This window comes from Miscanthus floridulus, chromosome 8 (genome assembly GCF_019320115.1).
Source record: "Miscanthus floridulus cultivar M001 chromosome 8, ASM1932011v1, whole genome shotgun sequence".
In the NCBI taxonomy this organism is placed as follows: domain Eukaryota; kingdom Viridiplantae; phylum Streptophyta; class Magnoliopsida; order Poales; family Poaceae; genus Miscanthus; species Miscanthus floridulus.
The window spans coordinates 189,676,330-189,687,236 of record NC_089587.1 but is presented as its reverse complement, the minus strand read 5'-3'; the positions used below and the strand labels follow the sequence as shown (position 1 = coordinate 189,687,236).

General features: G+C 50.3%; 1 protein-coding gene across 1 annotated transcript; it reads left to right on the top strand.

The window, feature by feature from the left end:
- The first annotated feature begins 619 nt into the window (after nucleotides 1-619).
- Nucleotides 620-3,316, top strand: LOC136477789 (phenylalanine ammonia-lyase). Its single transcript, XM_066476043.1, has one exon. It carries the CDS (start codon nucleotides 937-939, stop codon nucleotides 3,079-3,081), a length of 2,145 nt encoding a protein of 714 aa, XP_066332140.1. The 5' UTR covers nucleotides 620-936; the 3' UTR covers nucleotides 3,082-3,316.
- The last annotated feature ends 7,591 nt before the right edge of the window (nucleotides 3,317-10,907 follow it).

Sequence of the window (10,907 nt, the reverse complement as noted above, 5' to 3'; positions counted from 1 at the left end):
TATGGAGCGAGTAGTAAAGGATTATATAGTTGCAAAATACGTGCAAGTATCTGATCTGATATGTCCAAACAAATGGAGAATCCTACAGGGTCGTTGACTCATAATCAGCACATTTGCTTATGCTTCAGCTGACAGGCCTCTGTTCAAACTTCAAACAAAGGCGTTCGAAACCTCATGCTCCATAGAAATTTTGTTCCAACTGCCCTAACTCTGACCGTTTACTCGTGATCGATTACCCCAGTGAACCTCTAACTACCCCCAAGATAATGGGTTTTACATTCCTTAGAAAGATCAATATACGTGCTTTTTCCGTGCCAAATGAAGCAACTGTTGCTGACACCAATGGTCCTTCAAAACATTATGAACTACTACTGGTATCTACTCGCCTGATGCGTGCGTTTGATTGCATCCACAATACGACAGAGTGTGCCTGGTTGCCTTCCTGCTGCCTGCTGCCTGCTGCCATCATATCCCCCAAATCAGTGCAAAAGCAAGACCAAAACAGAGAACAGAAACGACTAACAGCGTACCGTGGCAGGTGAGCCGAAGCGAGCACGGTGGACGGAGCTCTGCCCACACCAGTCACCAACCCCCGCGCAGGCGCCGGGGGGCACCAACCCCGCCCGCGGCGCGACCGAGCCGTCCTCAGCCGGCCACCACTAAACGAAATCGCGACGCTTTCCACGCCGCCGGCCCCGCCAAAAATTTTACTTGCAACGCGGCACTCGTTCTGTTATGGGAAAGTCGACCAACCCCCAAGACGCGCGGGCGCAGCCCTCCGCTATTTAAACCCCTTCCGTTTCACTCCAAGAAGAGCAGCACCATCCAGTGCATCACGAGCTCTTGTCCATCCAGACTAACAGGCCATCGCCTTACTTCTGACCCCAAATCATTTACGGCGCAAGTGCCTTCTGTTCAAACCCCAGCCCCACATCAATGGAGTGCGAGAACGGCCGCGTTGCTGCTACCAACGGCGACTCCCTGTGCATGGCGACGCCCCGCGCCGACCCGCTTAACTGGGGAAAGGCCGCGGAGGAGCTGATGGGCAGCCACCTGGACGAGGTGAAGCGGATGGTCGCCGAGTACCGCCAGCCCTTGGTGAAGATCGAGGGCGCCAGCCTCCGCATCGCGCAGGTGGCCGCCGTGGCCGCCGGCGCTGGCGAGGCCCGCGTCGAGCTCGACGAGTCCGCCCGTGGCCGGGTCAAGGCCAGCAGCGACTGGGTCATGAACAGCATGATGAACGGCACCGACAGCTACGGCGTCACCACCGGCTTCGGCGCCACGTCCCACAGGAGGACCAAGGAGGGCGGCGCTCTCCAGAGGGAGCTCATCCGGTTCCTCAACGCAGGCGCATTCGGCACCGGCACCGACGGCCACGTCCTGCCGGCCGAGGCCACGCGTGCGGCCATGCTCGTCCGCATCAACACCCTGCTCCAGGGGTACTCCGGCATCCGCTTCGAGATCCTCGAGGCGATCGTCAAGCTGCTCAACGCCAACGTCACGCCGTGCCTGCCGCTCCGCGGCACGGTCACCGCGTCCGGCGACCTCGTGCCGCTCTCCTACATTGCCGGCCTCGTCACCGGGCGTGAGAACTCTGTTGCAGTCGCCCCGGATGGCAGCAAGGTGAACGCCGCAGAGGCGTTCAAGATTGCCGGAATCCAGGGCGGCTTCTTCGAGCTGCAGCCCAAGGAGGGTCTTGCCATGGTGAACGGCACCGCCGTGGGCTCCGGCCTTGCCTCCACCGTGCTCTTTGAGGCAAACATCCTAGCCATCCTTGCCGAGGTCCTGTCCGCCGTGTTCTGCGAGGTCATGAACGGCAAGCCGGAGTACACCGACCACCTGACCCACAAGCTGAAGCACCACCCGGGACAGATCGAGGCGGCTGCCATCATGGAGCACATCTTGGAGGGCAGCTCCTACATGAAGCTTGCCAAGAAGCTCGGCGAGCTGGACCCGTTGATGAAGCCGAAGCAGGACCGGTACGCGCTCCGCACGTCGCCGCAGTGGCTTGGCCCCCAGATTGAGGTTATCCGTGCCGCCACCAAGTCCATTGAGCGCGAGATCAACTCCGTCAACGACAACCCACTCATCGATGTCGCCCGAAGCAAGGCTCTTCACGGTGGCAACTTCCAGGGCACGCCCATCGGGGTGTCCATGGACAACACACGTCTCGCCATCGCAGCCATCGGCAAGCTCATGTTTGCGCAGTTCTCTGAGCTCGTCAACGACTACTACAACAACGGCTTGCCCTCCAACCTGTCCGGTGGGCGCAACCCCAGCTTGGACTACGGCTTCAAGGGCGCCGAGATCGCCATGGCGTCCTACTGCTCTGAGCTGCAGTTCCTGGGGAACCCGGTCACCAACCACGTCCAGAGCGCGGAGCAGCACAACCAGGACGTGAACTCGCTCGGACTCATCTCCTCCAGGAAGACCGCAGAGGCCATCGAGATCCTGAAGCTCATGTCCTCGACGTTCCTGATCGCCCTGTGCCAGGCGGTCGACCTGCGCCACATCGAGGAGAACGTCAAGAGCGCCGTCAAGAGCTGCGTGATGACGGTGGCGAAGAAGACTCTGAGCACCGACTCCACCGGTGGTCTCCACGTCGCCCGCTTCTGCGAGAAGGACCTGCTCCAGGAGATCGAGCGCGAGGCGGTGTTCGCGTATGCCGACGACCCCTGCAGCACCAACTACCCGCTGATGAAGAAGCTTCGCAACGTGCTCGTGGAGCGCGCCCTCGCCAACGGCGCTGCCGAGTTCGACGCCGAGACATCCGTGTTCGCCAAGGTCGCCCAGTTCGAGGAGGAGCTGCGCGCGGCGCTGCCCAAGGCTGTGGAGGCCGCACGGGCGGCTGTGGAGAACGGCACGGCAGCGATACCAAACAGAATCACCGAGTGCCGCTCCTACCCGCTCTACCGCTTCGTGCGCGAGGAGCTCGGAGCCGCGTACCTCACCGGCGAGAAGACGCGCTCTCCCGGCGAGGAGCTCAACAAGGTGCTCCTTGCCATCAACCAGGGCAAGCACATCGACCCGCTGCTCGAGTGCCTCAAGGAGTGGAACGGCGAGCCCCTGCCCATCTGTTGAACAGAGTTGATACAAGCAGCAGAAGGCTGTATTTTTAGCTAATGGTTTTTATTCCTAATTTGTTTATGTTCGTTGATATGCTACGGATTCTTGTTATACAGCTGCAACGCCATAACCTGCTTTGAGCAAGGTCTTGTGGGTGATTGAACAAATTGTTGTTGCAAGCTGTAACTTGTATGTTTTTCAATATGTGAATCATATTTTCAGTTTAATTCAATCCAAGTGTTAATGCAAACGAGTGAACGACCAAACATGAGAGCTTGGTGGCATGCGCGCTAGGAAGGCGCCTGTAGGGCATGTGACTTTTCTTTTATTTCTTTTGGGAAATTTTATTTTTTTTGTGACGTTGTATGTTTTATACATCATTATTTATACATACAATTTATGCTAACTTAACAGAAGATTTTTTCAGAAGAACTTGTGAGAACTTTGTAGTAGAGTAATAAAGCTTTTAAAGGACTTTTACATAGGATAACGTTTCATAAAAGTTTGAAGAAATTTTGTGGAAACAAGTTATTGGTGCGAAAAGTGACCAACAAGTAAATATTTGTAGTTTTGCCGTACGTTATGATCGGATGTGGCCTAGCACTCAATGACACAGGGTTTATACTGGTTTAGGCAACGTGCCCTACATCCAATTTGAGTCGGTCAGAGACTTTATTCCTGAGCCCAGGTGCTCGAAGTTTGCTGTGGGGTTACAAATGAGTGAGAATAAGATGGGGGTGCAAGAGGTCCGGTCGGACTCTGGACTGAAGAGCCAACAGTGACGGGAGCTCCTACATGCGCTACGTACTGGAACGTGTGCTCTGTGTAGCTTTAGAGTTCTAGAGCCGTGAAGTCGTTCGAATGCTCTGAATATCTAAAGCTAGCAGAGAGAGAGTCGGAATGAACCGTGGTCATTGGGAGAGAGCGCATCCCTTTTTATAGATAAAGGGGACGACCTTATAAGTTTAAGAGAAAGAGAGAGTGTGTGTTTTCTAGCATTGTTACCCACGCCGTCGGGTTCAAGTCGGTCGTCGACGCCTATAATACTGTTTATGTCAGACGCGCATTATGGTGTTTGCCTGGTATGGCGAAGGACGGCGCCCACAACACTGTAGCGCAAAGGACGGCGCCCGCAACACTGTTCGGGTTCTGACATACCTGGAAGGTTTGCGAAGCACCCTTCTGGCACGGCCTGACAGTACTGTCCAGCATGCATGTAGGGTACGGTCCTCGGTATTACGGTTGACTTGAGTGCCTTGCCTTATCTGCTCCGCCTAACTCTTGGGTCCTCACCGAGCGGGTGTCCCCGATCGGTTTGTTCCTAGTCGGCTCCAATCGTGCCGGTCGGAGAAGAGTTGTAGGCAGAGGTTCGGTGTATTCCCGGTCAGAGAAGCGGGTTGGAGTCGGAAGCGAGCGTCGTCCCCTCTTGGCCAGGCCTTCTGGTCGGAGAAGCGGGTCGGAGTCAGAAGCGAGTGTCGTCCCCTCTTGGCCAGGCCTTTCGGTCGGAAACTGTACTACTCTTCTGGCCTATAGTTAGGTATTTTGTCCGGCCCAAGAGTTGCGCGTCATTTGTAATGTCGTCTGCTGTGCCAAGCTTTTGCTGGAAAGCGGGCCTATTAGGGACCCCGGGTTTATGAACCCGACAGGAGCCCCCGAGCCCTTTTGGGACTTCTGTGAACTCATGAAGGGGCTATTTATACTTTATTTGTACAAGAGCAAGTGGATCGCCTAGGGGATTTTTTTGACTTGCCAGCGGGTGCGCGCGAGCGCACCCGGGGGTGTAGCCCCCGGGTGATTCGGGCAGAATCGTCTGGGGGTTTTTTACTTGCTAGCGGGTGTGCGCGAGCGCACCCGATGGGTGTAGCCCCCGAGCCTGCGTCCGACTGGTGAGTCGGTTGGAGGCTGAGTATCTCAGTATTCTTTCCTAGGGCCGTAGACTCCTGTGTTTCTGCCGTTCGGGGTGTTCTCCCGTGTTTATCCCGCCCGCGACCTGCGCGGTCAGTTGTTTTCTCGAGTTGGCGTCGGGCGACCTTTGGCCCTAAGCCCCGTTGGGTTCGGTAGGGGTTGGTCTAGTTCCGTGCATTACCCCATCCGTGGTTTCCGCAACTAAAGGGGCTGAGCCAACGTCGCTTGCCTCGATGGCTCGAGTGATGTGCTCGGTGAGCTCACTAATAGGCACGTTCGAGTGGAATCCGGGTCCATCATTCGTAATGGGGTCGGCATAGCCCTCATGTGGCATTCCACTGCTCCTTAACCCATATCTCGGCAGATGCCCAGGTTGTTCCGAAGACCGACGCGGGTGGCCCACTGGCCTCCCCTCGATGGAGATTCTGTGGGCATGGCTCGAGGTTAGGATCGAACGAGAAGGTTGAGATGACCCTATCTATTTCTGAGCATACCGGGCGAGGGCCGCTGGGGCTCATCTGTGTTTTCTCCCCTGGCTCTATTTGACGTGAGGCGGTCTCGAGCCCTTCATAGGCCGGCCTTTGAACCCTGGTCGATCGTTGCTCATGTTGAATGAGGCAACCGCTGCTTTGTGACGCAACACGAAGCATTGTGATGCATTAATTGCATATGCGATGCTTCGGATGTATGGGATGAATGAATGATTTCGTATGAATGAATGTGTGAATGCATATGTGATGCTTCGGATGTATGGGATGAATGAATGATTTGTATGAATGAATGTGCGAATGCATGTATGAATGAAGATGGATGAATCAAGATGGATGAATGAATGATCATATAAAGAAAAAGTGGGGGTCCATAATGTTACCTTGATGGCACGAGTGACGGGTTCTGGGAGCTCTTACCGGATATGTTAGTGCAAGGTTTGGATCTGACGTTCGTGTCGAGGCTGGTGTAACCTGCATGAGCATCCTAGTCTTCCATCTCTATCTCTAAGCAATCGCCTAAGCCGTCTGATCGACTCAGGAGGTTCGTTGGTCTCTCCTCGACGGAGATCACATTCGTGGGCCCTTCCAAGTCCTGCCTAGGAAGGCGAAGGGCCATTTGTGTGTGGTTGCACCTTGTTTCTGGCTCCTAGCATGTAGTAGTGGTGGGGCCATGCACAGGCCACGTCCCGTTTAACCAGACATCGTTTCGTTGGGTAGGGCACGTCCCATCACAAGCCCATCCGAATTGAATAGGGGAAGGGAGAGGGTTTTTCGCCCTAATCCTTTGCCTTTCTCCAACTGCTGCTCCTCCTCCTTAAATAGGGGAAGGGAGAGGGTTTTCATCCCATTCCTTCACCTATTCTCCAACTACTGCCTCTCCTCCTTCTTCTTTCTTGCCAAGCGCATTCGTGCGCCGCGGCGATTCCTAGGAGAAAGAGGGTAAAGCGAGGGAGAGGAAAACTCATAGAGCCGTTCATGAATCCAGAGTGAGATGTCGAGCTAGAGACCATCCAATGTGGATGAGGCGGTGCTGGCTTCTTCCACCGAGAAGGGGCTTCTCGATAGGTACTGAACTATTTCAGTACAGGAGTTGGCCCGATCTTCATGACAGTAGGTCACGATCAAGATAACTTGCAACAAGGCAGCGGGGATAAAAGGGTAACTTGCTGGAGAACAGTGGAGTAACTAGCTTTATACCTGACCAAGGTTGGATGTGACCAAGCGACGGGGAGAGAGACACCAAAACCACAAAGACTTCGACTCGATCTCCGAACGACCGCAGAACCACAACCGGAGCTAATCCACACAAGGCGGGGCAGCCGTACTAGAACCCGCAAAGCATGAACTAGTGGATCCTAGAGGAATCTCTTCACAAGCCTAGGAAGAACAAGGAAGAACAAGGGTTTGAGTAAGCACTCGGTAGCTCGGCTGCAATATCACTGGAATTATCAAATCATCAAAAGGTCCTTTTCTAGTAGCTTAGAGGTAATATTTATACTATGAGAAGTCTCTAAGATAGATGTAAACTGAAGAAGTCAGGTTGGGAGGTGGGAGGTCAACGGCCTAGAGCATTCATGAGGTGGTCTTCAGTTTTTGCGTATCTTCTGGGCTTCGGTGCAGTCTTTAATGTTTTGGTCATAACTCCTTCCTGGGAAGTCCAAATGATGAACCATTAGATGCGTTGGAAAATTTACTTCATCATCTTTCCAACCATGTATGCTATGCACCACGAATTATTATAGAATGGTACAATTTTGCACAGGATCTTTAGCTTCATGCAGACTATTGAGCTTCAGAGCAGTCTTCACTAAAACTGGTCGGACGCCATGCTAGATACTCCAAACTAGTTGGCATGATAGCATTGGAAACTAGGCTTCAAGATCTATCCAACAAGTACTCATTCACCTTCATAGCCTTTGGGAGACAAAAGATATGACTGTTTCTTCTGGATGGTTCTGTCACGCTGGGTTGACTCGAACGTAGCTCTTCTCTCTGATCCATCCTTGATGTATCCTTGTCTTCCTTCTCGGAGAACCTGAGTAATAACAACATGCATGACTTAGGTAGCTCGAAATTACCATCAATGTTTAATGGAAATTCGCAAAGTAGCGTGTGCACCTCTTGCTGTATCTTTCGGGCGTGGCTACGAGTGATTGGTCCAGTAGGGACTTGGAGTGGTGTATCAGCTGGTGAGGTGGTCGAAGAGGTCGCCGAGGTCGGTGAAGTGGTCAGAGAGCTCGCCGAGGTGGTCGAAGAGGTCCCTGATGCTGGCGTGGTCACATCATCCTCCCCCTTTGAAAAAGAGTCATCCTCGACTCTTCCAATCCAAAGAATGGAGATAGGTCGACCACATTAAAACTGGTACTCACACCATAAGTACTAGGCAGATCAATTTCATAAGCGTTGTCGTTGATCTTGCGTAGCACTTTGAAAGGACCATCAGCTCGGGCTTGCAACTTGCTTTTGCGTAGTTCAGGAAATCTGTCCTTGCGTAGATACACCCAAACCAAGTCTCCTGGTTCAAATAACACCTTCCTTCGACCTTTATTGGCATGCTTCTCATACATCTTTGTCATCTTTTCAATGTTTGTCCGAGCTCTATCATGAAGGTTCTTGACAAACTCGGCTCGCTTGCTTGCATCGAAGTTTACACGTTCCTGCATAGGTAAAGGCAAAAGATCTATGGGAGCAGTGGGTTTAAACCCATATATAATTTCAAATGGACAAAATTTAGTGGTCGAGTGTACTACCTTGTTGTATGCAAACTCGACATGTGGCAAACTTTCTTCCCAAAGTTTCAAGTTCTTCTTGAGGATAGCTCGCAGTAGCATTGATAGAGTACGGTTCACAACTTCAGTTTGTCCATCCATTTGTAGATGACACGTCGTAGAGAACAGCAACCGTGTTCCAAGTTTTCCCCACAAAGTTTTCCAAAAGTAACTCAAAAATTTGGTGTCACGATCAGAAACAATGGTTCGTGGCACTCTATGTAGTCGTACAATTTCTTTGAAAAACAATTCAGCGATATGTGAAGCATCATCGCTCTTGTGGCATGGGATAAAATGTGCCATTTTGCTAAAACGATCAACCACAACAAAGATGGAATCCCTTCCCCTGCTTGGTTCGAGGTAAACCAAGAACAAAATCCATGGAGATATCTTCCCAAGGCACACTAGGGATAGGCAGAGGAATGTATAATCCATGAGGATTCACACGAGACTTAGCTTTGTGGCATGATTCGCAGCGAAGAACATGTCTCTCCACATCTCTTCTCATCTTTGGCCAAAAGAAGTGGTTGGTAAGGACTTGTTCTGTCTTCTTGGCGCCAAAATGGCCCATGAGTCCTCCTGTGTGGGCTTCCTGCACAAGTAAAATTCGAACAGAGCAATCTAGAATACATAGTTTGTTAGCTCAAAACAAAAACCCATTATGCACATGAAAGTTTTTCCATCCTTTGCCATCTCGACACTTGGAATATGGTTCAGCAAAATATGAATTAGTTGTATATAAACCTTTTATGCTTTCTAATCCAAGAATCTTAGTGTCAAGTTGGGTTAGCAAAGTGTGACGTCGAGACAACACATCTGCTACAACATTCTCTTTTCCTTTCTTATACTTGACAATATAGGGAAATGATTCAATGAATTCACACCATTTTGCATGTCTTCTATTTAGTTTCAGTTGTCCTTTAAGGTGTTTCAATGATTCATGATCTGAATGTATCACAAATTCTTTAGGAAAAAGGTAATGTTGCCAAGTTTTCAGACTCCGAACAAGAGCATATAATTCTTTATCATAAACTGAATAATTTAAAGTTGGACCACTTAGCTTTTCACTAAAGTATGCAATTGGCCTTCGTCCTTGCATGAGCACACCTCCAATCCCAACTCCACTTGCATCACATTCTATTTCAAATGACTTACCAAAATCTGGGAGTGCAAGGACTGGGGCTGTTGTTAACTTCATCTTCAATTCTTCAAATGCCTTCTGTTGTGCTTCTCCCCACTTGAAAAGCACTTCTTTCTTTGTCAGCTCATTGATTGGTGCAGCAATAGTGCTGAAATCCTTCATGAACCGCCGATAGAAACCAGCAAGTCCAAGGAAGCTTCTTACTTGGCTCACGTTCTGTGGAGGCGCCTAGTCCCGTACAGCCTTGATCTTTTCTTCATCTACCTCCACTCCTTGTCCTGTAACAACAAATCCAAGAAAGACTACCTTGTCGGTGCAAAGGGTGCACTTTTCAAGGTTAGCATACAATTTCTGTTCACGTAGGACAGCAAGCACACATTGGATATGTTCAACATGTTCATTAAGAGACTTGCTGTAAATTAAGATGTCATCAAAGTAAACGACAACAAATTTGCCAATGAAAGCTCTAAGCACATGATTCATCAATCTCATAAATGTACTTGGTGCATTGGTTAACTCGAAAGGCATTACCAACCATTCATACAACCCAAATTTTATTTTAAAGGTTGTTTTCCATTCATCTCCTTCTCTCATGCGAATCTAGTGGTCTCCACTTCTTAAATCAATTTTAGTGAATATGATAGCACCACTAAGTTCATCGAGCATATCATCCAGCCAAGGGATGGGGTGTCTATACCTTATGGTAATGTTATTTATTGCTCAGCAATCCACACATATCCGCCAAGACCCATCTTTCTTAGGCATTAAAAGGACAGGAACAACACAAGATGACAGACTTTCTTGTACGCACCCTTTTCTCATCAATTCTTCCACTTGTCGCTGAATCTCCTTGGTTTCTTCTGAGTTGGTGCGGTAGGCAGCACGGTTTGGGAGTGAAGCACCAGTCACAAGATCAATTTGATGTTTGATTCCTCTCTTAGGTGGTAGCCCTGGTGGCACTTCATCCGGAAAGACATCCTCATATTCCTATAACACATCAAAGACAACACTTGGCAAGGTAGAGGGTAAGTTGTTAGTAGAAAGAAGAGTGTCCTTGTACAGGAGTACAAAAAACAGGGCATTGGGTTCACTCAATTCTTTTAGATCCCCTTTCCTAGCCATCATAATTAAACCCTCTTTTCCCGGTATCTTGGTTCTTTGAGGCTGTGGGGTTTTATTTGGCTTTGGAATCTCTCCCTCACTATTTTTGTGGGTCACTCGTAGGTGATTCTCGCTCTCTCGCTGTTTCTTCTTAAGATCATCCTTCAAAATTTCCTCCGGTGTTAAAGGAAGCAAAGAAATTCGCTCTCCATTGTACATGAAAGACAGCTTGTTGGTTCTTCTAAAGATCTAAACATCACGATCAAATAACCATGGCCTCCCTAGCAGCAGCTAGCATGCTTGCATAGGCACCACATCACATTCCACATGATCATTGTACCGCCCAATGGAGAAGGGAACGGTCACAATGTTTATTACACGCAGCGCACCACAATCATTTAACCATTGCATCTTGTATGGAGAAGGGTGGCGCCG

What these genes read in the sequence shown, in the direction of transcription:
- LOC136477789 (XM_066476043.1), top strand. Translation starts at nt 937, where the DNA reads ATGGAGTGCGAGAACGGCCGCGTTGCTGCTACCAACGGCGACTCCCTG.